Genomic DNA, 27683 nt, shown 5'->3' with positions numbered 1-27683 from the left:
AGATTTGCAGCCAATCGGCCGCTAGCAGGGGGTGTCAATCAACTTATGCTGTCGGCATTCAGCGATCTTGTCCGTCCGACAGATGGTAAATCGGCCCCAAAGACTTTGCCTGCACATACCAGATTCAGATCCCTTCCTAATTCTGGGACAAGAATTCTGATTGGATGCTTAAAGTCCCATTACAATAGGATGTCGGTACTGAGGAAAATTTTATTTAATATAATCCTCCTTTTTTACGCAGAAATGTTCTTGTGATATTTTTAGTAAGTTTTTTACAGATACGTTGCATCACTTTCAAGTGATTTAGCACATATGTAACAAGTCCTTTAAACACTGCAGAAGCTAACATGAATAGTGGGTTAATTGCACATTTTTACACCATGGAAACCCCCCTCTACCTTAAAAGTGAAAGCAATATAATAAATTATAGTAGAGGAAAGAAGGGGACATAATTGTCTATACTTAGAATGGATTGAATAGATTGGACTCAAAATGCATAGAGTGAGTTGGACTTGGTTGCTTTTTTAAATTTTATTAAACAATCTTGTTAGGCTAAATTGTATACACTTGTATATTGTATACAATTTTTATGCCTACAGAGTGGACTCACCTATAAAAGTGCTCGCCAACCATGTAAGGTAATAAGCTCTACGGAAGTGGCGTGACATAACAAGTTAAATGCAGTAGCCCTGCCATGAATCAAGCTATAAGAGACATCAGCAAATAAATACCCACATATGAGGGATCAGTTTTGGTGTTTTCTATTTCAACAACCTTTAAAAGACAAAAAACAGAACCCAGGAGGGGGTCTGGAAAGAGGTGCGCTCTCTAAAAAACAAGCAATGAATATGTTCTCCAAAACACAAATGTTCGTATATATTTTTCTCTTTCAACAGGAGAAAATAGGTCCGGTATGGCTATAATGATCTCTGCTCGTTTTCCATATGCGAATAGGTGGTTGAGGTTGTACCCCTTAACCCGGTGTAAGGTAAATCGATTAGATTGAAACAGAAAGAGGGCGCCTCATAGTGTAATATGTCCCTTAAATGTGGGTGTTCGAGAATGGTAATAAAGGCTTACCGGAGTTTGTTGCACTGTGCAATGACCAGTGCTCTCAGGCAGTCTAGCTCTTAACAGCGGCTAGTTCACTGTTCCTTGGTGTCTCAGGAAACGTTTCCTGAGACGCCAAGGAACAGTGAACTAGTCCTGAGACACCAAGGAACAGTGAACTAGCCGCTGTTAAGAGCTAGACTTGCCTGAGAGCACTGGTCATTACACAGTGCAACAAACTCCGGTAAGCCTTTATTACCATTCTCGAACACCCACATTTTTTTTTTTAAAGTGTTTTTATTGAGGCAATGAAATATAACAAAGTACAAACATATTAGATAGGGCAATATCTCAAACAATATTACATGGCAGCAGTTCCATCATTCAAACATAAATACAGTAGACAATAGTAGGAGCGTGGTATTGACCCTAATGGAGCCCCATTTTATAATTAATACCAGGACATACATGTGTCAACAATGTGAAATAGATCCACTTGTGGGACCTGGAAATTAGTACTTGTCTGAAGACAAAACTCTCAGGAATAGAGATTCTCAATATGGAACATATAAGGCAAAGACCAAGTGTTAGGTGATTGTTACCGTGATAATATAGGATGTGGGGGGTTATTAGGTTTGTATACGGGAATCAGCTGAGAGACAATACGTGGTGTAAGGGGAGGGGGTACCCCGGAGAACTGTTGCCAGGGGTTGGGGCCAGGAAGGGCAGGTAAGGAAGAAGGGAGTGGAGAGAGAGTTAAAAAAATAATAAAAAAAAAATAATAATAATATGAAGGGGGGAGGCCACTAAGGGCCACTGGGGTGCTCAGGCCACCAGGGTCCCGGCCCAAATTCGGAGCTACACAACTATCCGGTCATCCGTCAGGGCTACAGATTCGCCAGGTCTGAACACTCACATTTAAGGGACATATTACGCTATGAGGCACCCTCTTTCTTTTCAATCTAATAGATTAACCTTTAAAAGAGTTGTATTCATCTGCAGCAATACGTGGTGGTAATTTGGTGAAGGATTCTATCTTGCTGAGCTTGATGTTTTCTTGCAGACTGAGTTTTTTTGCATGAGATCAGGGTCGGCTCAACCATGGGACCAACAGACCCGGGCAGCACTTGACAAGGAACAGCACTTCAGTGACTGAGTCAGTCACTGTCAGACCCAGACCACTTGTATCCTCTGTTTCCATGGGGGAAGTCGCAGACTCCCAGCAGCATTAACTTGTCATGCACAAGGACACTGAACCAGTCAGGGGTGACATTCAAGGCGGGACAAGTGCATCTCTTCCCTAACTTCCTTCCCATTTATTGTGCAATTGTGCATAAGCACTAGCAGGATTCATCAACACAGAAAACACGTTTCTAAACCAGAGTCAAGTGGCCCAACTTTACACTACTCCTCCAGCCAATGCTTGGTATTGTGTGTGTGATCTGTACAGCAGCTAAGGCCATAGGAACCCATTACATTAAGCTCAAAACACACAGTTTTTGTACTAATGTTGCTTCCAGAAGCAGTTTGGAACTCACTAGTTAGTGATGCAACAGATTATACAACGTTTATACACTGCGCCTCTTTTAGGCTTGGCTGTAATTGCTCCTAGATGCTTACACCTCACATTGACAACACTTACAGTTGATTATGGCATATCTAGTAGGGCAGACATTTAATGAACTGACTTGTGCATCCTATGACAGTGTGACAGTGCCACATTTAAAGTCTTAAGTATGACCTATTGTTCTGCCAACTGTGTCTATTGAGATTTCATGTGCTGGATTTTATGCACCTGTTAGCAATGGGTGTGGCTGAAACACCTGAATTCAATAATTAGTAGGAGTCTCCACATACTTTTAGCCTTACAGTGTATGTATATTTTTTTTCTGTATTTGGAGCCAATTAGATAATCTCCTGGTTAACCATGCAAGATTTAATAGCTAAGTAAATTCACAGAAATGTATATAATTTTATTTTTTTTTCTTTCAGAAGAGGCAAGAAAAACAGCATAATCCTCAGAACCAAGTTGTCAATAAGAGCCCATGCATGCATTGGTAAGTAGCACATAATATGATTAATGTGATCCATTTGTATTATTTTATTTCATGGGTGCTCAACTTCTAAATAAAATATATTGACTTGTTTATAAGAATATAGGGTATTAACAACAAACTATCAAACAGTTGTTAATAGAAAACAAACGTTTTCTAAAATCATAAAAATTACCTTCACGTATATATACAATATTTGACTTGACTAACCCTCTGCATAGGGGGGTGATTGTGGTGTCACTTATTTCGTATTGGATTTGATTGACAAAGGCACTTGATGACAACAAGGGCTTGGAAAAGGGGTATAATTTTAGGAACACATACATATATGGTGTTTATTTTTTTATTTCTTTTATGTAAATGCTTATGCTTATTATGTGTTAAGCAAACACTCTGAGCAGGTAATTTTATAAACTATACAATTTTTTTATTCTTATAATTACTATTATATACGGTATATAATATATATATATATATCTATATATATATATCTATATATATATATATAATATGTTATAAATAAAAAATATATATTACATAGTATATGATGATATCATGATATCCTCATATATGGTCAGTGCTTAGCAATAGTAATATTATGATGTCTAACAATGGAGCCAATTTTAAAAAGCACTTTGATTAGTATTTATATGAAGAATAATTGATCTTTGTTTTGGAATTTTAGTACTCAATAAAATATGTTCTTAACTTACTTATTGATAGAGCTAATTGTTCATATTTTTTTATTTTAAACTATACAAAATTAGGTTTTTTTAATGTAATTATTACAAATATTTGCTGGCAATTTGGCACAGTGTATAGACAGTATTTATCTCCTTCCCTACTCCAGTTTAATTTCTACTAGCCCAGGGCAAGTGGCTGATATATATCTTCCAAAGCCAACACTCACAATGGCCTCCAAGAGAATTGCCCTGGGTGCTTCCAAAAGTTCATAGCTAAATCCAAATTAGAGGTGCAATTTCCAGGTCTTATCACATCTGTCACCTTTATTGTGTAACATTTCATGTTTTTACTCCCTTCATCAGACACATACCTCTAATTTGGATTTGGATATATATATATATATATATATATATATTCATTAAAAGTATGATGGAGATAAAAATCTGAGATTAAAATCCTCCATGTCTCAAAAGTAAATCAATACAAATTTTTGCATAGAAAATTAGCACATTAGATATGCAAAACCCCCCCTGAGATTTTGCATATTTAATTTGCATATCTTACCCAGAATCCTCTTGTGCATTGGTAACAATGTATGTGGAGTTTTACTGGGGAAACGCAAGCGGGGAACTTGCCTAGATGTGCTAATTTTCTATGCAAAAATTTGTATTGATTATATATATATATATATATATATATATATATATATATATATATATATATATATATATATATATATATATATATATATAGTAACTATAATAATTTTCCATCAGGTGTTTTCTTTCATAAATATGTATAGTTTTGCTGGGACATTCCTACACTAAGTGGATGCTGTGCCTGGCCAGTGACAGTCTGCCTTTTGAATTAGCAGTTGAAATTCCAAACATGACAGGACACATGCATTGTTACTAATTTTAGTCCTCTATTTGGAAAACCTGTCAACCTTTACATAACTGGTGTTTTGAATTTAGAAGACACAAGGCAGTTTTATACTTTCTCTTTTCATAATAGTATGTTTGTGTGAAATAAACTAATGTAAAAACGGAAATGTTATGTTTGTGAATTCAAAATCTCTTTATAAACATTGTCCCTTTAATGACTGCTGAGTTAATGCATCATATGAAAAGCTTCTTATGCTATATATGAGCATAAACTCATAAACTATAGACTTATATTGTTAAAAAATGAATTGAGCCATGGGGTAATATTTATCAAGTTCCGTATGGAATACAATTGGGTTGATGGAATACGATCGGGTTGATTGACATCCCCTGCTAGCGGCCGCAAATCATCAGAGGGCGGCATTGCACCAGCAGTTCACAAGAACTGCTGGTGGAATGATAAATGGCGACAGCGTATGCTGTCGGCATTTATTGATGTGCAGCGGACATGATCCGCTATATCGGATCATGTCCACTCGCACCATAGTATATAGGCCCCTTAAGGTTAGTTAAAGTTATAGTGTCTTTAAAGTCTGAACAATTTAAGAACTAACATCTTGATGTTAGGCTATAAATATTTTTTTTTAAAGCTTTATTAGGAAGTTATCATGAAAATACTGTAGTTAAAGAACAATGTTTATACCATAATGAAAGTGAAGCAATGGTTAAGCCCTAATTGTAGCACAACATTTTTCTTAATTTGTAATATTTAACAATAAAGGCCAGATTACAAGTGGAGCACTAAATATCGCTTTTGTGAAAGTGATATTTGCGCTTCACTGAGTAATACCATTGCACGCTAATGTGCACTGGTATTACAAATTGTCAGCAATGCGAACGCAAGCTCAGTTTCACTTTGCTGGAAGCATTGCACTCACAAAAGCGCGCTTCCATAGGCTCTGTCAGAGACGGCACAGAACCTAAGCGCAGCGAAGGGTCAAGAAGCGCAGCAATGGCAGCAAATTGAAATATATATGTATATGACTATATACATATACAGTATATTTATGTGTTTATTTGTGTGTGTGTATATATACTGAGAACACACAGTTCCCTTAGACTGCAATGTGTTTTCTAACACCCCACTTCCGCCAACTGTAACCCCCAAAAAACTTCCTAGTGCAGTTATTTTATTAAAAAATAAAAATGCTACAATTTTTATTTTTTAATAAAATCCACTACACTGTATTTTGGGGGAATTTGAGGCACATTTATAAAATTATTAGCAATAATTATTAGCAATAATCGCTACCGCGGTAGCAATAACCAGCCCCTTGTAATGAATGGTTAATTATCACGTGCCCACAAACGATAATTTAGCACTCCACTTGTAACCTAGCTCTAAATATTTTTATTTAATCTTATCCCCAAAGTGCCAGGACTTTTTCATAAATATTAAATCTATTAAAAAGATCATTTGGTACTGCAAATAGGTATGAATATTTTCTATGAATTAAATAAATGGAGCAATATGTATAAAATGTGCTTTGTATTAGAGATTTTTTCATTGTGTTCCTATTTACCCGTATAGACCTCTCATTGCTAGAACAGGTAAGTGAGTTTTGTTCTATAGTCTGTATTTGTTTTACTGATTTCTTGTCTGCCTAATTAGACATGGTTTGGTTTTTTTCCATTTGCGCTATAGTTTGGAAAATCTTTTTTTATGCTGAATAGTGTATCTACTAAAGAGAACACGTGAGAGGTGATTGTAAAAATTAAAGGCTATAACAGTCAAAAAATTGAATGTTGTAATTTGTGACAGCATGTAATTTTAAGAATAGCAACCCTGCACCTCTATGAGTTTAACCCCCGCAAAGGGATTAAACACATAGTAGAAGTACCGCTCAGCACTTGTTACGCAGCTGGGTCGTTACACTAGTCCTGCTGAAAATGAATCACTGGTAGTTTTCGCTAGCATCCAGCAGTGTTAAACACATAAAGGTACAGGGTCTTAAAATTACATTCTCTAATTAGAATTTTTTTCCGACTGTAATAACCCTTTAATAGCCTTGATGCTATTGGAAGCAATGACACAGCTAATAACTTCTTAGGTCTCAGGTTATTAATGTATCAATTAATACTGTATCAGTGAAAGGATCTTCCACTTTAAGGAACAACAATACTAACTTTTACTATTTCATTGTTACATAAATATCCATTGGATCATTGTGAAATGAAATTAAGAGCACAATGTTTGTTCATATATAATGACCTCTTTATTTTTTTTCTGGTTTTAAATGGATATGAAACAGTGCTTCTTTAGTAAAAAAATAATAATATGTTAAATCAAAGTAAACATAAATAAAAACAGACTGTGTTAAAAACTGCAAACAACTTGCTTGTTTTCTTGTAAAATGAGCACTTAAAATGTCTCATTGTAGTCAATACCTTTAGTGAGATAAGAGAACTATCATTATAAAACTTAGAGGGACTTGAACCCCAAACATTTTCTTTCATGATTCAGAAAAAACATGGAATTTTAAACAACCGTCTAATTTACTTCTATTATAAATTTTTCTTTGTTCTTTTGGTATCCTTTGTTGAAAATCAGGGACGTAAATTCAGGTGCGTGCACGTGTCTTGAGCGCTATATGGTAGCAGTTTTGCAAGAATGTTATTCATTTGCAGGAGCACTAGATAGCAGCACTATTTCCTGCCATGTAGTGCTGCAGACACTTACGTAGATATATTTTTAACAAAAAAATATAATGGGAACAAAGCAAATTCGATAATAGAAGTAAATTGGAAACTTTAAAAAAAAATTTATTTTCTGTTTAAATGTAACAAAAAAATAATAATAAAAAAAATTGGGTTTCATATAACTTTAAGGTCTACTGTCACATGATTTTTGATGTAAAAACATTGTACTAAGCTTGGGCAAGAAACTGACTAGAGCTAGTGCAGGTGTCTCCTATCAACCACTAAAGGGTAAGCTCTTCCTTTGCCTTTCTGTAGAGACCACATGAAGTAATGGACCCTGAATAAATTAACCCCTTAAGGACCGGGCATTTCAGACAAAAACTTCCCCAAAAGACCAGAGCAATTTCACGCCACTATTTCACTGCTAAATGCGATCCAATAAAAAAAATCTTTAACTTTTTCACAATTTTAGGTTTCTCACTGAAATTGTTTACAAACAGCTTGTGCTATCATGGCACAAATGGTTGTAAATGCTTCTCTGTGATCCCCTTTGTTCAGAAATAGCAGACTTATATGGCTTTGGCATTGCTTTTTGGTAATTAGAAGGCCGCTAATTGCCGCTGTGCACCACACTTGTATTATGCCTATCAGTGAAGGGGTTAATTAGGTAGCTTGTAGGGAGCTTGCAGGGTTAATTGTAGCTTTAGTGTAGAGATCAGCCTCAGGCTCTCACCTGACACATCCCACCCCCTGATCCCTCCCTGACCCCCCTCAAACAGCTCTCTTCCCTCCCCACCTCACAATTGTCAACACCATCTTAAGTACTGGCAGAAAGTCTGCCAGTACTAAAATGAAAGGCATTTAATTTTTTTTTTATAGTTATTCTGCAGTGTTGGATCCCCCCTTAACCCCCAACCTTTCTGATTCCCCCCCCCCCAAACAGCTCTCTAACCCCCCCCCCCCTCTAGCTGCCTCCATCTTGGGTACTGGCAGCTGTCTGCCAGTACCCAGTTTGTTAAAAAAATATGCCTTTAGGGTTAATAATTAAATAAAACCTCAATTTTATGTAGTGTAGCTGCCCCCCTTCAATACCCTCCTCTCCTCCCAGATCCCTTACCCAACATTGATTCCCCCCTCCCACTCCCTCCTTCTCATACAATTTAATGGAAATGTGGTAACCCCCACCACCCTACACGCTCCGCTCCCCCACCGCACGCACTCTGGAATAACAGGATACGGAACATAACCATCGATGGACCGCACATCCGCCTCCCTGCTATGGCTCCCACTCACCAACGATCGGCACCATCGATGGCCTGCATCGGTGGGTAAAAAAGGGTATTGCAGTAATGCCTAAATATAGATGCATCACTGCAATACCCTGAAAGCGCCTGGAAGCGATCACGATCACTTCCAGCGCTTGAAACCCCAGAGGACGTGTCAGGCACGTCCTTGGTCATTAACTGACACTTTTTGTAGGACGTGCCTGACACGTCCTTGGTCGTTAAGGGGTTAAAAAGATAGATAATCCCTTTATTTACCATTCCCCAGTTTTGCATAACCAACACTGTTATAGAAATATACTTTTTACCTCTGTGATTACCTTGCATCTAAGCTTCCGCTGACTGCCTCTTTATCTCAGATCTTTTGACAGACTTGCATTTCAGGTAATTAGTGCTGACTCTTAAATAACTTCACGTGCGTGAGCACAATGTTATCTATATGAAACACATGAACTAACGCCCTCTAGCTGTGAAAACTGTCAAATGCCTTCAGATGAGAGGCGGCCTTCAAGGGCTTAGAAATTAGCATACAAGCCTAACTAGGTTTAGCTTTCAACTAAGAATAACAAAAGCACAAAGCAAATTTGATGATAAAAGTAAATTTGAAAGTTGTTTAAAATTACATAGACTTACTATCAATTTAAGAGAATCACATGCGCACTAGTACCTAAAACTCTCAGCAGCCATATTTGTTATTGCTATTGATCACATGCGCAAGTAGGCTAACAATGACGTAATAGTGCCGCTAATTACTTCCTGACTTTATTATAGTGGATAGTGACGCACATCAGGAGAGAGGACATAGGGGAACAAATATTTGCATGTGTCAGTAAAAAAAGGATTCCAATGTGCATGTGGGCCGCCATGATGTATCTACCTAAATAGAACATCGTTATAGGGCCCTTATAATGAGGAAAATGGTAATAAATAGGTACAAATGACAAATATATATTATATTTAAAGATGTTTTAAAACAGAATAAGATAATATTTGAATTTCTCATCCCTTTAAAACACAGCTGTTTAAATTAAAGTACCATAATTTCACATAGGTACAAAATGTAACACAAGCTATACAAAGTCAAGATGTGCCGTGCAAAGCAAAAGAAGCCAAAATAGTTTTTGTTGTTGGCCCGGGCTATTGAACTGGATAAATCCAAAAAGTGGTGCCAAAAGTGTTTCCTGGGGCATTGGAATGCAATTATAAAGGATCTGAGAGTTTTTATGCTGTGAGAAATAAAAAAAATAAAAAATAACAACTGTGTTTTCTGATGGACAGATATAGAATTGAATCTGAAAACATGTAAAATACTTCACTCAGTTGTTATAATGTATTGGAAAATACTAACTTAATTGTAATGTATAGTTAGAAATATAGATGGAAATACAACTTTGGACATAACTGTGCAATGAAGCAGAGGCGTAGCTAGAAACCACAGGGCCCAGGTGCAAGAATCTAAGAAGGGCCCCCCAACCCCCCCCCCAAAAAAAAAGTGAATTTGATACATATCTTTTAAAAAAAAAAAAAAAAAAAAAAACACAGAAAAAAATGTGAATCAGATTACATGTCTGCAAAAAGAGGTACCCTGTGCCCACAGTCTGTGAGATGGTCTGACCCCCTATTACTGTATATAGTGACACTGCTTAACTCACCAGTACTGTATATAGTGAGTCAGTGACACAGTCTGTAATCTGCCAGTGAGATGTCTGGCCTGACCCTACCCGCCCCAGTACTTTATAAAGTGACCAAAGTAGTCTGTGACCTAGTCCAGCCCCCCCGTACTGTATATAGTGGTACTGTATAGTGACACTGTTTACCCCTTCCCCCCATGCTGTAGTACAAAGGTCTGTAATTTGCTGGTTCCACAAACATACACACACACACACATACATGCATAAATACACACACAGTCACATACATACATACACACACACACACACACATAAACACCACCCTTGGGGGCACAGTCGCAATTGCGAACTCTGCACCACCTGTAGTTTCGTCCCTGCAATGAAGGCCAACTTTACATCATGAAAATGAGATATTACACTGTCAGAAAAAATGTGCAAAAATTTTACCTTTAGGGGTACAACAGCTTGTCACTGGGGCAGTACCCTCAAAGGTACACCTGCTGTGACCTTTAACATGGGTACAAATTGGTACCCTTGCATATTGTACCTTTCAAAGGCAAATATGTACCTTTGGTGACTAGATTGGACCTCAGTGCTATGGTACCATATTGTACCCTTAAACAATGGCCCAAATCTGGCCTTTTAAGGGTACTGCCCCAGTGACAAGCCCTTTGTACCTCATGATGGCAAATTTGTACACACAGCATATTACAAATGCTGTTCCGTTAAATTTATTATATATAACATTCAAATATGCATTCATTTAATGTGTACTTTTTCAGACAGTATTATTTACAATAGCTAAACTGCAGTTTAAAAATTTTGGATATTGTAGCCATATAGCAAATCCAAAGAATGCTACCGAACCACCTGAAAGAACAAGGCTAAACAACCAATTCCAAAAAGAGCTACTCAACATGGTTTGTATCACTCTGTACTAGACTCTAAAAACACCCCATTAATTTTAGGGTGACATGCAACATAAAACATAAATATATAAAAAAAAAACATATAGAAAACAACATAATAAAATATAACAAACAAAAAGAAGGGGGATTCGGGGGAATGGATAAACGTTAAAACTCACAACCATACATTGAATTGTCACTCTATGCAAAATATATGCAAATGCATCTATTTCCCCAGTACACATTTTGGTGATGAACCTTCTACCAATAGATGGAGCTGTGTTACACGCGTCATGGAACTTTCAACCAATAGATGGCACTATGGTGTGTTATACAATGTCCATGTATGTGACTGGGGAACGGTTACAATTTTATTTTATTTTTTAAAAAACTGGTTCTTAAACAGCTCTTGTTTATTTTATAGAGTTTAAAACAAAAAATGTTCTTTGTAATTTTAGTTAATACATTTGCTTTTTGTTTAAGAGTTAACATATTGATGCTCTAAATATAAACATTCAAATGTTAAGTGCTTGTTTGCTATTTAGAACCAGCAACACAGTACCATTGAATATGTGGGTTATTACGTTTTTTTTTGCTTTGCCCGCTTCTTGCATATTACTAACAATTGAACATAATTATTTTGCTGTACAACATGTATGTTGCATTCATTTTGGGTGACTGTCAGTTATGTGAATATGAATTATTGAGCTGTACAAATGATATGGACTTGCAGGGTTTGGCAGCCTTGAACCACCCATCCCCCTCAACCTTTTAGTCACATAAGTGATTGTACCTTTTTGAGGGGATTAAATGGTACAGACATGGACCCTTTGATAGTTGTAAACATATTTGTACCTTATTTACCGCTAAATGGTACATATTAGTTCCTTAAGGTGTAATTATGATCCATTGAGGGTACAACCACATCAGTTGTACCCTAAGTGTTCACAAACGGACCCCAACCATACCCTTTTTTCTGACAGTGTACCAAAGAAATATATTTTCATAACAGTTAATCATTGAATATTACAAGGAGAATACTATTCCTAATATTAATTCTGAGTTTTATCATAACACAAGAGAAATCTAGTTTTGTTTACTATAACATAGCTCTTGACACATACAAAGTGCCCCAGTAACATGGGAATATTCTACACATATACATATGTAAACACACTTGTCTGGCTCCTAAATCTGAAATAAATGTGTCACCCGCTTTCATTTTAATATAAACATGACCACCTATGGGGTTTGTGTAATTCATAATACTATGACCTTCTTAGAAAGCAATACCACCTAAATATCACTATGTTGTTTATGTGCTTTTGTGCAAAATTACTTAAAGGGACAGTCTACTCAGAATGTGTATTGTTTAAAAAAAATAGATAATCCCTTTATTACCCATTCCCCAGTTTTGCATAACCAACACTGTTATAATAATGTACATTTTACCTCTGTGATTAACATGTATCTAATTCTCAGCAGGCTGACCCATTATCTCTGTTCTCTTGACAGACTTGCATGTTAGCCAATCAGTACTGACTTATAAAAAAACTTCACAGGAGTGAGCACACTGTTTTCAATATGGCACACATGAACTAGCACTGTCTAGCTGTGAAAAACTGTCAAAATGCACTGAGATAAGAGGCAGTCTTCAAAGGCTTTAAAATACGCATATGGGCTTACCTAGGTTTAGCTTTCAACAAAGAATACCAAGAGAACAATGTAAATTTGATGGTAAAAATTTGAAAGTTGTTTAAAATTGAATGCCCTTTGTGGATCATGAAAGTTTAATTTTGACTAGAATTTTTTAAAGATAAAAATGATGTTATTAGTAACAATAATATTATCATTTATTCACTTGGGGCTTCATTAAAAAAAAAAAAAAAAAAAAAAAAACAAGCATGGACAAGTCCAAGGTAACATTTTAACATGTGCTGTTTTAAACAAGGCTGTCCTCTAAACTTCTGGCTGATAGTCATCTTGTGTGGTTGCAAGAGCTTGTAATTCCAGTGGCATAAGATAAGACAAGATATTTTATCCAGCCTGAATCACAGATTTAAATAAAGTAATTGCTCACTGAGATATCCTCTAAACTCAGCATCTTTATTTACTTTTTTCTGCCTTCCCTAATTTTTATTTTGTAAGTAGACTTGTGCGCGGTGGAAAAACTCATTTCAGTTCGTTTAGGACCTATTCGGATTTTTTTCTAATTTAGTTTTTGGATCGATTTGAATTCGGATACATGCGAATGTATTCGTTTCGGATTCATTCGGATTAGAATAAATTTGGATGCATTCAAATGTATTCAGTTCGGATTCGATTCGTAAATTTGGAAGTTCAGTATGTGTTAGGTGGGATGTGCTGTGTATTAGACCGGTATTATGTACTGTATATTAGGTGTAACGCATATGAATCAACATAAGTACCAACCTCACAGTTACCAGCTACACAAGCTAGCAGAGGTATATAACCTAATATACAGTACATAATACTAGTGTAATACACAGCACATCCCACCTAAGTACCAACCTCACAGTTACCAGCTACACAATATGCACAGAGCTAGCAGAGGTATATAACCTAATATACAGTACATAATACTAGTGTAATACACAGCACATCCCACCTAAGTACCAACCTCACAGGTACCAGCTACACAATATGCACAGAGCTAACAGAGGTATATAACCTAATATACAGTACAAAATACTAGTGTAATACACAGCATATCCCACCTAAGTACTAACCTCACAGGTACCAGCTACATAATGTGCCCTGCACAGAGCTAGCAAAGTGATACAACCTAATATACTGTACAATACTAGTGTAATTGTGATTAGTCCATGGCCATTCAAATGTAACAAATAAATCCAAACTAATTCGGATTTATTTGTTACAAATGCATTCAGATTAGTTTAGTTTCGTTGCTAGGGTAATTCGGATATTCGAATTGATCCGAAGCTCCAAATTTGACAAATTTGTCCGAATTTCGATTTGGAACTAAACGAAATGCACATGTCTACTTGTAAGTTTGGACTTGGGGCTAAAGTATGAGCTACTGTCTCTATTCCCTACACCCTTACAAAGCAAACTTATATTTTGTTAATAGTTTCCTTTCTGCACTTCTGCACAGACATCTATTTCAAAATGTTTCAGCTTTTTCAGTGATACTGGAATGAAGCTTATCAATAGCGTTGGAGTATTTTCAGACACGGATTTCTTACCCGACACACTTGATTGTGTTATAACTCTTCTGTACAATTGCAGGCCTGATTAAGCAATGGTGCGCAAAGTGTAATTTAAAGGGACACTCAAGTCAAAATTAAACTTTCATGCTTCAGGTAGAGCATGCAATTTTAAGCAACTTTCCAATTTTCTTCCATTAACAAAATGTGCAGTCTTTTTATATTTACACTTGAGTCATCTGCTCCTACTAAGCATGTGCAGCAATGCACAGAATTTATGTACATGCATTTGTGATTGGCTGATGGCTGTCACGTGATACGGGGAGGAGCGGGGGGAGTGGAAATAGATATAACTTGTCTATTTGTTCGAAAAAAAATCTACTCATTTGCAGTTCAGACTAAGTGCTATTGTATTGTCTTTTTAACATGCATTTGTTATCTACTATATTTAAGGTCAAAATAATACATCTTCAGTTGTCTGTAGCATATAATAATGCAGGATGATATAAGGTGAATGTGTAGACAGCATATACCATAGCAGTTTGAGGGTGTGTGTGTTGGATCTGGTATACAGTGCCTTTAATTATTCCTATTAATAAGGAAATATTTCAAGCTGGTCACATGCCAGAAAGTTGCTTAAAATTGCATGCTCTATCTGAATCACAAAATAATTTTTTTGGGTACAGTGTCCCTTTAAGGGGACGTGCAGTGGAAATATTGGGGCACCCATGGTGACAACTGTTTTTATTTGGAAGAAAAGAATCAGCTGAGCATGTGCCTGCTTACCAATGTAATCACTTTCCACTAGTTCTAAATTGTAAGCTGCATGGTACAGTATTTACCCTTCTTGTATTTATTTGTTTTGTTTAGTCTGTTTTATGTATCTGTATTTTCTACTATGAATCAGTGTCATTGTGTACCCCAATCCATTCACCGAGCACTATGAAATGTGGTAGGTCCTTTACAAATAAACGATTATTATTAATATTATTATTAAAGGGACATGAAACCAACAATTTTTCTTTCACGATTTAAAAAGATCATGCAATTTTAAACAACTTTCAAATTTACTTCTTTTATCTAATTTGGTTCATTCTCTTGATATCCCTTGTTTAAAAGCATATCTAACTAGGCTCAGTAGCTGCTGATTGGTGGCTGCACATAGATACCTCGTGTGATTGGCTCACCCATGTGCATTGCTATTTCTTCAACAAAAGATACCTAAAGAATGAAGCAAATTAGATAACAGAAGTAAACTGGAATGTTGTTTAAAATTGTATTTTATATCTGAATCATGAAAGAAAAATGTTGGGTTTCATGTCCCTTGAATAATAATAATAATAATTATTATAATAACAATAATACATTTGTGGCTAAGTGGCTCAATTACCAGCATATTGTTTAATGAGTCTATTTTTATATTGTGCATGAATAAAAATACATTTTAACATATTCCATTGCAGTTACAATGTATTGGTTCATTTCATGTTTATGGAGCTTTTTGCTACTAATGTAATATTCATGAGGTTTAAATGCACATCTTTTTTTTCTGTCTCAATTTCCTAAGCTTCTTTTATCTGTACCTTAATTTGCAATCTGTCAGATCACCTTTAGCAGATTAAAATGAAGGAGTTGCTATACATAATTTAAGCACTGTGACCTGATACATTATATATTTCTCATTAAAGAACTCTACTACTTATTTTTCACCTATGTCTGCGCTTGTGCATGATGTAACAGTTCTGCTTTCATCTCTATTTTGTAGATTTCTAATGATGCTTCTTTTTATATCCAAATATTTTTTTAGATAATACCCTTTTCTATTTATTTTACTAAATTAGTTTTGCTTTGCAGTTCAGACTGCTTTAGTCAACTTAAAGGGATACTGAACCCAAATTTGATTCAGATAGAGCATGCAATTTTAAGCAACTTTCTAATTTACTACTATTATCAATTTTCTTTGTTCTCTTGGTATCTTTATTTGAAAAGCAGGAATGAAAGCTTAGGAGCCGGCCCATTTTAGGTTCAGCAGCTGGGTACCGCTTGCTAATTGGTGGCTAAATGTAGCCATCTTAACTTATGCAGTAAGCACAAACTTGACATTTGTTTGTTTGAGTGTTTGTGATTATACAGAACTGCACAAAAGCATATTTTCTTTCAGTTAAAGGAACAGTGCATTGTAAAATTGATTTCTTCTAATGTGTTTCCAAAGACTTGTTATACCAGCTGCAGAGTTTAGCAAGTATAGGATTTTGTTCATTTAGGTTTATTTTTGTATACAAAATAGCTGTTTCTAGTAATTGAAACCACAACCAAATAAAATAGTCAGAGCTTGCAGGGTGAGCAGACCGCCTTAGCTTATCTATCTAATTATTTACACAAAGTTCTCCTTATCTTATTTCACACTCTTTACTCAAAGACCAATACTTAGAGGAAAAAATTTAAAATTAACATTTAAGTACCTCTCTGTCACTGGGAGCATGCTTTTTGAAACCTTGTTTACATAGCTTTTCTAGAACCAGTACTTAAGTACTTAAATATTCAGTATAGGTGGGGATACAACAGGCAAAATCAGCTATTGCAAATGACAAAAAAGTCTCACCTAGATTACGAGTTTTGCGTTAGAAGCTGTGCGGTGCTATTGAGCAGTTTATGCTCACCGCTCACTAACAGACAGCGCTGGTATTACGGGTTTTTACAAACCCGGCGTTAACCGCAAAAAAAGTGATCGTAGAGCAAAATTTTGCTACATATCTCACCTCAATACCAGCACTGCTTACGTTAGCGGTGAGCTGGCTAAACTTGCTCGTGCATGATTTCCCCATAGGAATCAATGGGGGAGAGCCGGCTGAAAAAACCGATGGGGAAAATACATTTATGTCTACACATAACACCCTAACATGAACCCTGAGTCTAAACACTCCTAATCTTACACTTATTAACCCCTAATCTGCTGCCCCCAACATCGCCGACAACTACATTATATTATTAACCCTAATCTGCTGATCCGGACACTGCCGCCACCTACATTATACTTATGAACACCTAATCTGCTGCCCCCAACATCGCCAACACCTACATTATATTTATTAACCCCTAATCTGCCGCCCCCAATGTCGCCGCAACCTAACTACATTTATTAACCCCTAATCTGCCGCCCCCAACGTCGCCGCCACTATAATAAAGTTATTAACCCCTAAACCTAAGTCTAATCCTAACCCCCCCTAACTTAAATATAATTTAAATAAATCTAAATAAAATTACTACAATTAACTAAATAATTCCTATGTAAAACTAAATACTTACCTATAAAATAAACCCTAAACTAGCTACAATATAACTAATAGTTACATTGTAGCTAGCTTAGGGTTTATTTTTATTTTACAGGCAACTTTGTATTTATTTTAACTAGGTACAATAGTTATTAAATAGTTATTAACTATTTAATAACTACCTTTAAAATAAAGACAAATTTACCTGTAAAATAAAACTTAACCTAAGTTACAATTACACCAAACACTACACTACAATTAAATTAATTACCTAAATTAAATACAATTAATTACAATTAAATATAATTATCTAAAGTACAATAATATGTAGGTAGGTGGCGGCGATGTTAGGGCCGGCAGATTAGGGGTTAATAATATTTAAATAGTGTTGCGATGCGGGAGTGCGGCGGATTAGGGGTTAATATATTATAGTGGCAGCGATGTCCGGTTCGGCAGATTAGGGGTTAAAAAATAATTTTGGTATTTGCGATGTGGGAGGGCCTCGGTTTAGGGGTTAATAGGTAGTTTATGGGTGTTAGTGTATTTTTTAGCACTTTAGTTAAGAGTTTTATGCTACGGCGTTGTAGTGTAAAACTCTTAACTACTGACTTTTAAATGTGGTACCAGGCTTGACAGGAGAGGGTGTACCGATCACTTTTGGTCAGACTCGTAATACCGGCGCTATGCAAGTCCCATTGAAAATATAGGATACGCAATTGAGGTAAGTGGATTTGCGGTATTTCCGAGTCTGGCCAAAAAAGTGGGCGGTACACCTGTACCTTCAAGACTCGTAATACCAGCGGGTGTTAAAAAGCAGCATTGGGACCGGCCAACGCTGCTTTTTAAGCCTAACGCAAGACTCATAATCTAGCTGTATGTTTGTACACAATTTAATACATTCCAGCCAGTAAAATGTAATATTGGGAACACATTACAAGGGGAGAAAAAATTACAGTACACTGTCCCTTTAATGAACGCATTCAGTTTCCTTGTCTAAATTATATGTAAATCAGGGCTCAACAACTGCTAGATTCCTGGTTGCCATGGTGAATACAAAACTATACCTGGTGCCACTAATTTGTCCCCTGAACGCAGGTGTTTTAATATTCACTTCTATGTTTATTTTTATTATAGTGATTAGCAGTTGTGGCATTTTGTGAATTATGAGTGATACAGTAACCCATCCCTAGTATTTCCCACCCAACATGACCCTAATAATGTTTGGAGGTAGAGAGAGCTGAGAACCTCTGGTTAATTGCACTAAGGGCAAAGTGAGACTGCAAGCTTTTTTAACCAGTCACTTATAATGGCTGGTTATTTAACGTTCGCCTATAAACTGGTAAATTTGTCCCTTTATGGGCGCATGTTAAGATAGCACTCTACTCGTAACCTGGCCCTAAATGTTATATGACTGTCATCCTAAACTATTGTTTAGAAAGATTAACCTAACAATAGAAGATATTTCTTCATTTAGGGAATTTATAGATTGAAATGAGGAAATCTGTTGCAATGGGAATGGTTCCAATCTATTAATAGAGTTACGAGAAATGTTTTCACAAGGTTTTTAGGTTCAGTGTCATTCTAATCTATTTGTTTTCAAGTGTTTTTCTATTTATTTATTTTGCATTTTACAGACTTCACCAATACTTTCTTTTGGCCCTATTTTCTAAAGCTCTCTAGTCTGGTGAGATTCTATAATATGTTGTCAGTATTATTAGCCCCTCAGGGATCATTTAAAGGCAATTTTTACCTTAGGAACCGTGTATCTAATTTATGGGAGTTCATTATTTTTATGTGGACACTTACTTTTACAATATAGGGCTAGATTACAAGTGAGAGGATTTTCATTTTTGCGTTAGCCAGGTTGCGCTGATATTACAAGTTGAAAGTAAACAGTTTTTTTCTCCAGCGGTAACCCAAATAGGGTTATATTTATCAATGTGTGAGTGGACATGATCCGATGTAGCATATCATGTCCGCCGCACATCGGTAAATGCGGACAGCATACACCGTCTGCATTTATCATTGCACCAGCAGTTCTTGTGAACTGCTGGTGCAATTCTGCCCCCTGCAGATTCACGGCCAATCGGCTGCTAGCAGGGGGTGTCACTCGACCTGATCGTATTCACTCGGGTTGATTTCTGTCCGCGGCCTCAGAGCAGGCGGACAAGTTATGGAGCAGTGGTCTTTAGACCGCTGCTTCATAACTTCTGTGAACTTCTGTAAACAAGGGGCATCAAGCTCCATACGGAACTTGATAAATCGGCCCCTTAAAGTCGAAATTTAAAAATCGCAGCCGCCTTTTCACATTCCCCTCATAGAAGTCAATGGAGAAAAAAAGTGGAATACAATACCCACTCTCTCATGCAAACACTATAGCATTTTCGTAATTGTGCTAACCCGACATAAAAATATGAATATTTCATATTCCAATGTTTTTAACAGAACGAAATATGTTCTATTTATTCATGAATAAATATTTCTACATATATCTGATGTTTTTAAAAATATAGATATATATTTATAACTATATATCTATTTGATTATATATAGGTATAGATATATAAAGATATATATATATATATATATATATATATATATATATATATATATATATATATATATATATATATATATATATATATATATATATATATATATAGGAATATCTATTTAAAAATACATGGTGTAATATTTTTTTAATCATTTTTATTACATGGTGTTATTATGAGTGTAACTGTACTTTGTAATGTATTTTTTTTTTATCAACTGTTTTTATTATATTTTTCAAACAAGTGTACAGAGAATGGAATCGTACATATGATTTTCATCACAACAGCAGAGGTGGCACAAAATTAGGATGCATGGTTACAACAATAAATGTCAACATTAGATAAGAATGTCCATAATATAAAAGAGCAATCCGTCTCAGCGCTCCTAAGGGAGCCACAACCATAAAGAAAGATTTACAATTTACCACATCAGATAACACATGGTTAGACAATGCATTCATTTTCATTCCTTGTTCTAGAGAGAGCGACACAATAATTCACATATTTAAAGATGGCATTATAGGAACAGCAATCTAAAGTCAAGACTTCCTTTGTTCCCAAATATATAGAATGTCTGCGACGAAATCTTGTTTACCTTTAAAGGTGTAATGTATTTTTTCTAAATACATTATCTTATGACCACCAGATGTGTGATAGGGTTCCCACCACAGTGCCTCCAACAAAGAGGGGAGGAGTTTGGGAATATACTATGTAGTCTATGGGGAGTTAGGTACCATCTGGATAGTAGCTTATAGTTCATCTCAGCGAATACTAGTGAGAGGGACGACATTTTAGTTTCCACATAAATGTGGCTCCATTGAGCCTCAGTAAGGACGCTATCAAGTTCTTTCTCCCATTTAGATATATATGAGGGTCATTTGGCCGGGAAGGAACCTCTGAGTAATTTGTATATTATGGAGATGTGAGATCTCATCATAGAGGGGGTTGTGCACAGTGTTTCAAATGTATTGAGAGGTCTTGTAAGGTCATCAGTAACAGGACTATTCACTATAGCGTGTCTCAGCTGTAGATAGGGGAACCAAAGATGGAATGGGGGGCCTAGCAGTTGGGAGAGTTCCAATTGTGAACAAATTGGTCCTTTATAAAGCACCAGATGAGCTGGGATATTGGAGGGAGAGTTTGCGATAGTCGGGGTTTGCAAGGAGTGTGTATGTGGTAAGAGAGAGTTATTAAGGAGTGGGGTAAGGGGAGAGGGTATAGTCAAGATTAATTTATCAGAGGGAAGGGTTTTATCCCATACTTTCAAAGTGGCAGCTACGTAATAATTTGCATAATCTTCTGGGGGTCTATGTTTGGGCAGAGTCCAGCACAAATCCCCAAGGTTATGTCCGCCAATTAACAAGGATTCTAGTTGTACCCAGGGCTTCTCGTGATGGGAATGTTTCCATGCAACCATCCGAGCTAAATGAGCCACCCTAAAGTATGTAATAAGATTCAGGTCACCCAAACCGCCATGTTCTCTGTCGAGATATAAAGTGTTTTTAGTCACTCTAGTGCATTTCTGAGCCCAAATAAAAGAATCAAACAGATTTTGTTGATGTATTAGGTATGAGGAGGGAATATCTAAAGGGAGGACCTGAAACAGGTACAGAAATTTAGGGAGGAGGTTAATTTTGAGCGCATTAACGCGTCCCATCCAAGAGAGATGGCCTTGTTTATGCCACGACTCAAGGGAGGTCTGGGATTCTTTTTGGAGGGGGATATAATTGAGGTTGAACAAGTCTGACTGTATAGGGAAAATATCTATTCCTAGATACCGTATTTTGTTTGTGATCTGGAAAGTGGTGCGTGTCTTATTGAACTCAATTTCCTCTTCCGAGATATGAAGAGGCATTAAGTTGGATTTCTCCATATTAACAGAGAAATTCAAAACAACTTTATACTCCTTAAGTTCTGTGAGCAGCTCTGGTAGTGAAGTAGATGGAGAGCGAATCGTAAATATAATATCGTCTGCATATAAAAGGCATTTTTGTTGAGACAAGCCCAAGGATATGCCCTCAATCCAGTTATCATTTCTAACCCTGCTAGTGTAAGGTCTTGATGCTAATAACATAAACCCAAATAATAGAGGTGGATTAATTGAGTATAAATTGTTATAAGCTTTTGTTACATAAGAAAGGTTACATACACAGAAGTATTTGTTAAGTGTATGTGGCTTTAAATATGAAGTAATCCAGACTGAATGAGTTTGAGGAATAATGAGGTTTGCAACAAAGTATTCAAATAGGAGAATATTCAGTGTAAATATTGATTCTTTGTAAATAAATATGATAGTCATCAAAGGTATGGATTTCCGTAAAACAAGATATCATAAGAATAATAACAGTACTTAGAATAGAGATCTTGAATATGAACTTAGTAAGTAATGATTAGTGAGCAACAGTTCAAGGTAACAATCATATGTCCTGATTCCCCCGGGGGGGAAGCCATGATTGGAGGATGACCTATACATAATTTCTGACATCAGAAATTACTTTCGACTACCGGAGGAAGCTGGAGCTGCTGTCAAGTTTAAAAGGTAGGTTTTTTTTTCACAACAGGAGTGAAATGTAAATTTTGATGAATTAAAGTGCCACTGTTTTTAAAAAAATTTAAATACCGGACACTTTAGCATCAAAATTTACATTCACTTTAACAGTGCAGGTCTCACCGACAGTGGCAACAGCACCCTCATTTCTGCATTGTTCAGGCGGTGGGGCATGTAGAAAAAGTGCAATGTTTCCAGCGAGACCCTCACTGTTAGAGCCATAAAAGACCCTCATGACAGGCAACACAACACATACGTCGGAACGTCAGGAACGTCACACTCAGGCCTCCACTGTTAGTCACCAGGACAGGTATTGGCTGTATCACTGACCAAGCGGTTTTATTGACACAGCATTTCAGCACGTCATCTGCTCCCATCCAGGAAAGGTTCTGAGATTACACTCCCACCAAGATACCCAGGTGGATAGATACCCGAATGACATTTCATAAAGAGCTTATTTGTGGCTTCTTATATGTTTTAAAGGCCTTTTTAAATAAATGTCATTTTTTCAAGCAGCGGCCTGCGTTTGGTGATATACTGGAAACCTGGCAGTATAAAACCGGGTGTTCGTCTATTCCAGAGCCTGGGTGGCTCTGTAAAGTGTGAATAACCCCTTGGCGGGACCACCGTGTGAATTACCACTAGTTTAAATGTACTTCACTATGTTCTTTTTTATTTGTTTTATTTAAGGCAAGAAACCACTTGAATCACCTGCAATTGAAAAAAATCCTGTGGATGATATATCCTTATATTTTTATATATCATTATTTATTTTGTTCGCTTTTTATTGTAACGCAGAGGTTACACCATTGTTGTTAAGGGGTTAAATTATTTTTAAAAAATTATGATATGTTTGTATTTTCAAAATAGTAATGTTGCTGGGCTTTACCATTTAGTTTTTAATAATTTAATTTTCTTCCACTTGTTTTTGGATTTTGGACAGCTTTGCATTCAAATGTTTTATCTTTCATAGTATAATATATAGTATAATAATGCCTTTGTTAAGTGCATATTGCTTTGTGCTGCTGATATTTTCCCTTAGGGATGTTCCTGTGCTTAAATTAAGAGAGTATTCTCTTTTATTGTTATTTTTTAGAGCAGGACCTAGTCAGCATTGTGCCTTAGTTTGGATATTGTTTTGACTTTTCCTTTTATTTCATACAAACTCAGATTTCCAATTAAGATCTTGCAAGATTGGACTAGTGAAGTTATTTTAGGGCTCTTTACATAACCCAGGTACAATACAAATTCTCTAAAGTTTATTGTTTTATTGTCTTATTTTGTATTCTTATCCTTTGGCCCATAATGCTGAACAAGCAATTCTTTTACTGCAGAATTGAAGAAATGTGTCTAAGTTATGACGCCACTGGCAGATATTTCGTACTCATGTGACTTAGCTGATTTTTTTTTTTAGACTGTATCTTTGACATCTCAAGAAAGCTTTTAAATACAGTGAAATAAAACTAAAAATATAAAGAACTAAATAGTATTTAGTATGCAGATTCTAAGTTTGTTGGAGCAGATAATTCCTTCATCTGTATCAATGTGTTTTGTCATTATCATAAATCAGTGTCATTGCACACCCCTCCGCATATGCCATAAATTAAAATACAGGAACAAATCCCTAAATATAGAATTCCAAAATACAGAATTATTTCAAAATCCAGACTTTTTCATTAATATTTTTTCAAAATAAGATAATTAAAATTTACCATTTTTCGCTGCTTGCAGGGATGGGTGAATGTGTCGAAAGTACAATTTGTTTGGTCGATTGAATAGTCCTGTGGTCGAATTAATCGTTATTTCCGATTTTCAAATGTTACTTTTGTTTTTCGAATGTTCATAATTAGATTAAAGGGATAGTGTAGTCAAAAATAAACTTTCATGATTCAGATAGAGCATACAATTTTAAGCAACTTTCTAGTTTACTCCTATTATCAATTTTTCTTCGTTCTCTTGGTATATTTATTTAAAAAAGCTTGAAAGTAAGATTAGGAGTTGGCCCATTTTTGGTTCAGCACCTTGGTAGCGCTTGCTTATTGGACGGCTACATTTAAACACCAATCAGCAAGCGCTACCCAGGTGTTGAGCCAAAAATGGGCCAGCTTCTAAGCTTACATTACAGCGTTTTAAAATGAAGATACCAAGAGAATGAAGAAAAATTGATTATAGGAGTAAATTAGAAAGTTGCTTAAAGGGACAGTCTAGTCCAAAATAAACTTTCATGATTCAGATAGGGCATGTAATTTTAAACAATTTTCCAATTTACTTTTATCACCAATTTTGCTTTGTTCTCTTGGTATTCTTAGTTGAAAGCTTAACCTAGGAGGTTCATATGCTAATTTCTTAGACCTTGAAGGCCACCTCTTTTCAGAATGCATTGTAACAGTTTTTCACCACTAGAGGGTGTTAGTTCATGTGTTTCATATAGATAACACTGTGCTCATGCATGTGAAGTTACCTGGGAGCCAGCACTGATTGGCTAAAGTCTGTCAAAAGAACTGAAATAAAGGGGCAGTTTGCAGAGGCTTAGATACAAGATAATTACAGAGGTAAAAGTATATAAATATAACTGTGTTGGTTATGCAAAACTGGGGAATGGGTAATAAAGGGATTATCTATCTTATAAAACAATAAAAATTCTGATGTAGACTGTCCCTTTACAATTGCATGCTCTACCTGAATCATGAAAGTTTAATTTTGACTATACTATCCCTTTAAATATCTACATTTGAGATTTCGAATTTAACATTCAATTTAACAAATACTATTTAGAATTGTAACAGTTCATGTGAAAGGGAATTTAGTAAAATGATACATAATAGATACAAATATATTGATTATAATTTCCCCCATCCCTGCATTAAACGAATGTTAGAATGTTGTACAAACATTCATAATTTGAAGCAAATCAACTAATGTGTTAAAATAAGTTTACTTTTTCAAATGTTGCGAAACATTCGCCCATCCCTAGCCACCAGTAAGTCACAGTCTTCTATGTCTGTGTCTTTAGTTTTTTTTGTGTTCTTAAATGCAAGTGATATATTACAAATGATATATAACTAACTTTAAAGGGACATAAAACCCCAATTTTTCATTTCATGATTCATATAGAGCATGCAAATTTAAACAACTTTCTAATTTTCTTCTGTTACTGTTATCAAATTGTCTTTGTTTTCTTGTTATCCTTTGTGGAAAAGCAGGAAGGTAAGTTCGGGAGTGTGCACGTGTCTGCAGCACTCTATGGCAGCAGGTTTGCAACAATGTTAAACATTAGCAGGAGCACTAGATGGCAGCACTATTTCCTGTCATGTAGTGCTCTGAAAATGTGCACGCTACCTATCTAGATATCTCTTCAACAAAGAATAGCATGAGAATGATGCAAATTTGATAACAGAAGTAAATTGGAAACTTATTTAAAATTGTGTTCTCTATCTGAATCATAAAAGAAAAAAAATTTGGGTTTCATGTCCCTTTAAGTTTGCCGGTATAGGCGGTATTATCAAATGTAAATATTGCGTAAATGACATAAGATTTTGTTGATGACACTTGGTCCCATCCCTTCTTCTAGCTGTCCTATTTTATAGATTTGATAAATCCAAACTATTCTGAATCTAAACCTTTTGCGGTCCCAAGCAGTTTGGATAAAAGGTTTGTACCGATCAATAGTAATGCACAAAAGAAGGGAATTGTGTGACTGGATGTGGATTCTCAAATACCCAAAAGCCAGGAAATTTAAATCAGAAACTCATTCTCACCCTGATTTTGATACCATAATCAGTTATATCACATTTCAAATCATCAGTAACATTATTAATGACATCAGATCCTCCTAAATATTGCCAACACAGATGATATCCACCTAGCTAAAAGAGTTTCAGTTTTTAAATCTCTATGGTGTGCTGGTGTGCTGTAAGATCTGTTAGTTTGACTCTATTCACCTACTGCGCCTCTTCATTTCCTTTACAGTTACAATAAACCTTATTTAATCTCTTTCTTAAAATAGATACCTTTACATCATCCGTAAGCACTTAATCCAGCCTTTCCAATCTGCCTGTAAACATAAAAAAATGCTTGTATACAAACAAACCCTTGTCATGCTGCCTTACATCCATTTCTCTGTTGACCCGTAATAACCTACAGAAACTGCAATCACCAAGGTGACAAATGACCTTCTTGCGGCCAAGTTAAAAGGTCATTTTTCCTTAATCAATTTGTATCCTTTGATACTGTGAACCATTATATCCTGCTCTGAACCCTACAGTTTTGTCCCACTTATGGTTCAACCCTCTTGTGGTTCTCTCACTGTTTAGCTTACTGTACCTTTAAAATATCCTTATCTTTCAAGGTGACACAAGTCTCAGTTTTATGTCACCTTCTCTTTTCAGTCTTCACATAATTCCTGGATTCCTTACATAGAAACATAGATTTTGATGACAGATATGAACCATAGGCCTAACAAGTCTGCCCACATTTTCTATAAAAATTCTATCATATTACCTCTTTCTTTTTTCTCCTCTAAGCTATGCATGTTTAGATCATTGATCCTTTTTTTGTACGTTTTATTTCTCCACATCCTGGGTTATTAATATCATCTGTATCTGTGCTTTTTGTTACCAGATGTTTGTCCATCTCATCCTTGATATCCTTTTCTTATCAAATCAACATATTCAATACTGAACTCCTCCTTTCCCTCTATTTATTTTTTGTATATTGCGTCTCACATCCAGTCCTTGCCTGATCCCTATCATGTTCCACTTAAAAGTATCTAAATATGTGACCTTCATGCAAGACAGAACCAAGATTCCAAACCACTCTAATCTTCATCCTCTCTGTCCTGCAAGCTGTTTTCTTCCCCTTTCACAGTCAATTATGAATTTATGTACCAGAGCCCAATTTACACATCTGCTGTTTGAATTCCCATTAAGC

The 27683-nt window shown here is 35.9% G+C and overlaps 1 protein-coding gene across 4 annotated transcripts in view; it reads left to right on the top strand.

The window, feature by feature from the left end:
- Positions 1 to 27683, top strand: part of FHOD3 (formin homology 2 domain containing 3) — a 463343-nt gene that overhangs the window by 128785 nt on the left and 306875 nt on the right. For all 4 annotated transcript variants that reach the window (XM_053714485.1, XM_053714483.1, XM_053714484.1 and 1 more), the window contains exon 3: positions 3043 to 3107. In XM_053714485.1, coding sequence (XP_053570460.1) covers positions 3043 to 3107 — 65 coding nt within the window. The remainder of the gene's footprint in view (positions 1 to 3042; positions 3108 to 27683) is intronic.

Source organism: Bombina bombina, chromosome 5, assembly GCF_027579735.1.
Source record: "Bombina bombina isolate aBomBom1 chromosome 5, aBomBom1.pri, whole genome shotgun sequence".
NCBI lineage: Eukaryota > Metazoa > Chordata > Amphibia > Anura > Bombinatoridae > Bombina > Bombina bombina.
The sequence above is the reverse complement of the archived record's forward strand: the minus strand, read 5'-3'. Positions and strand labels throughout refer to the sequence as shown.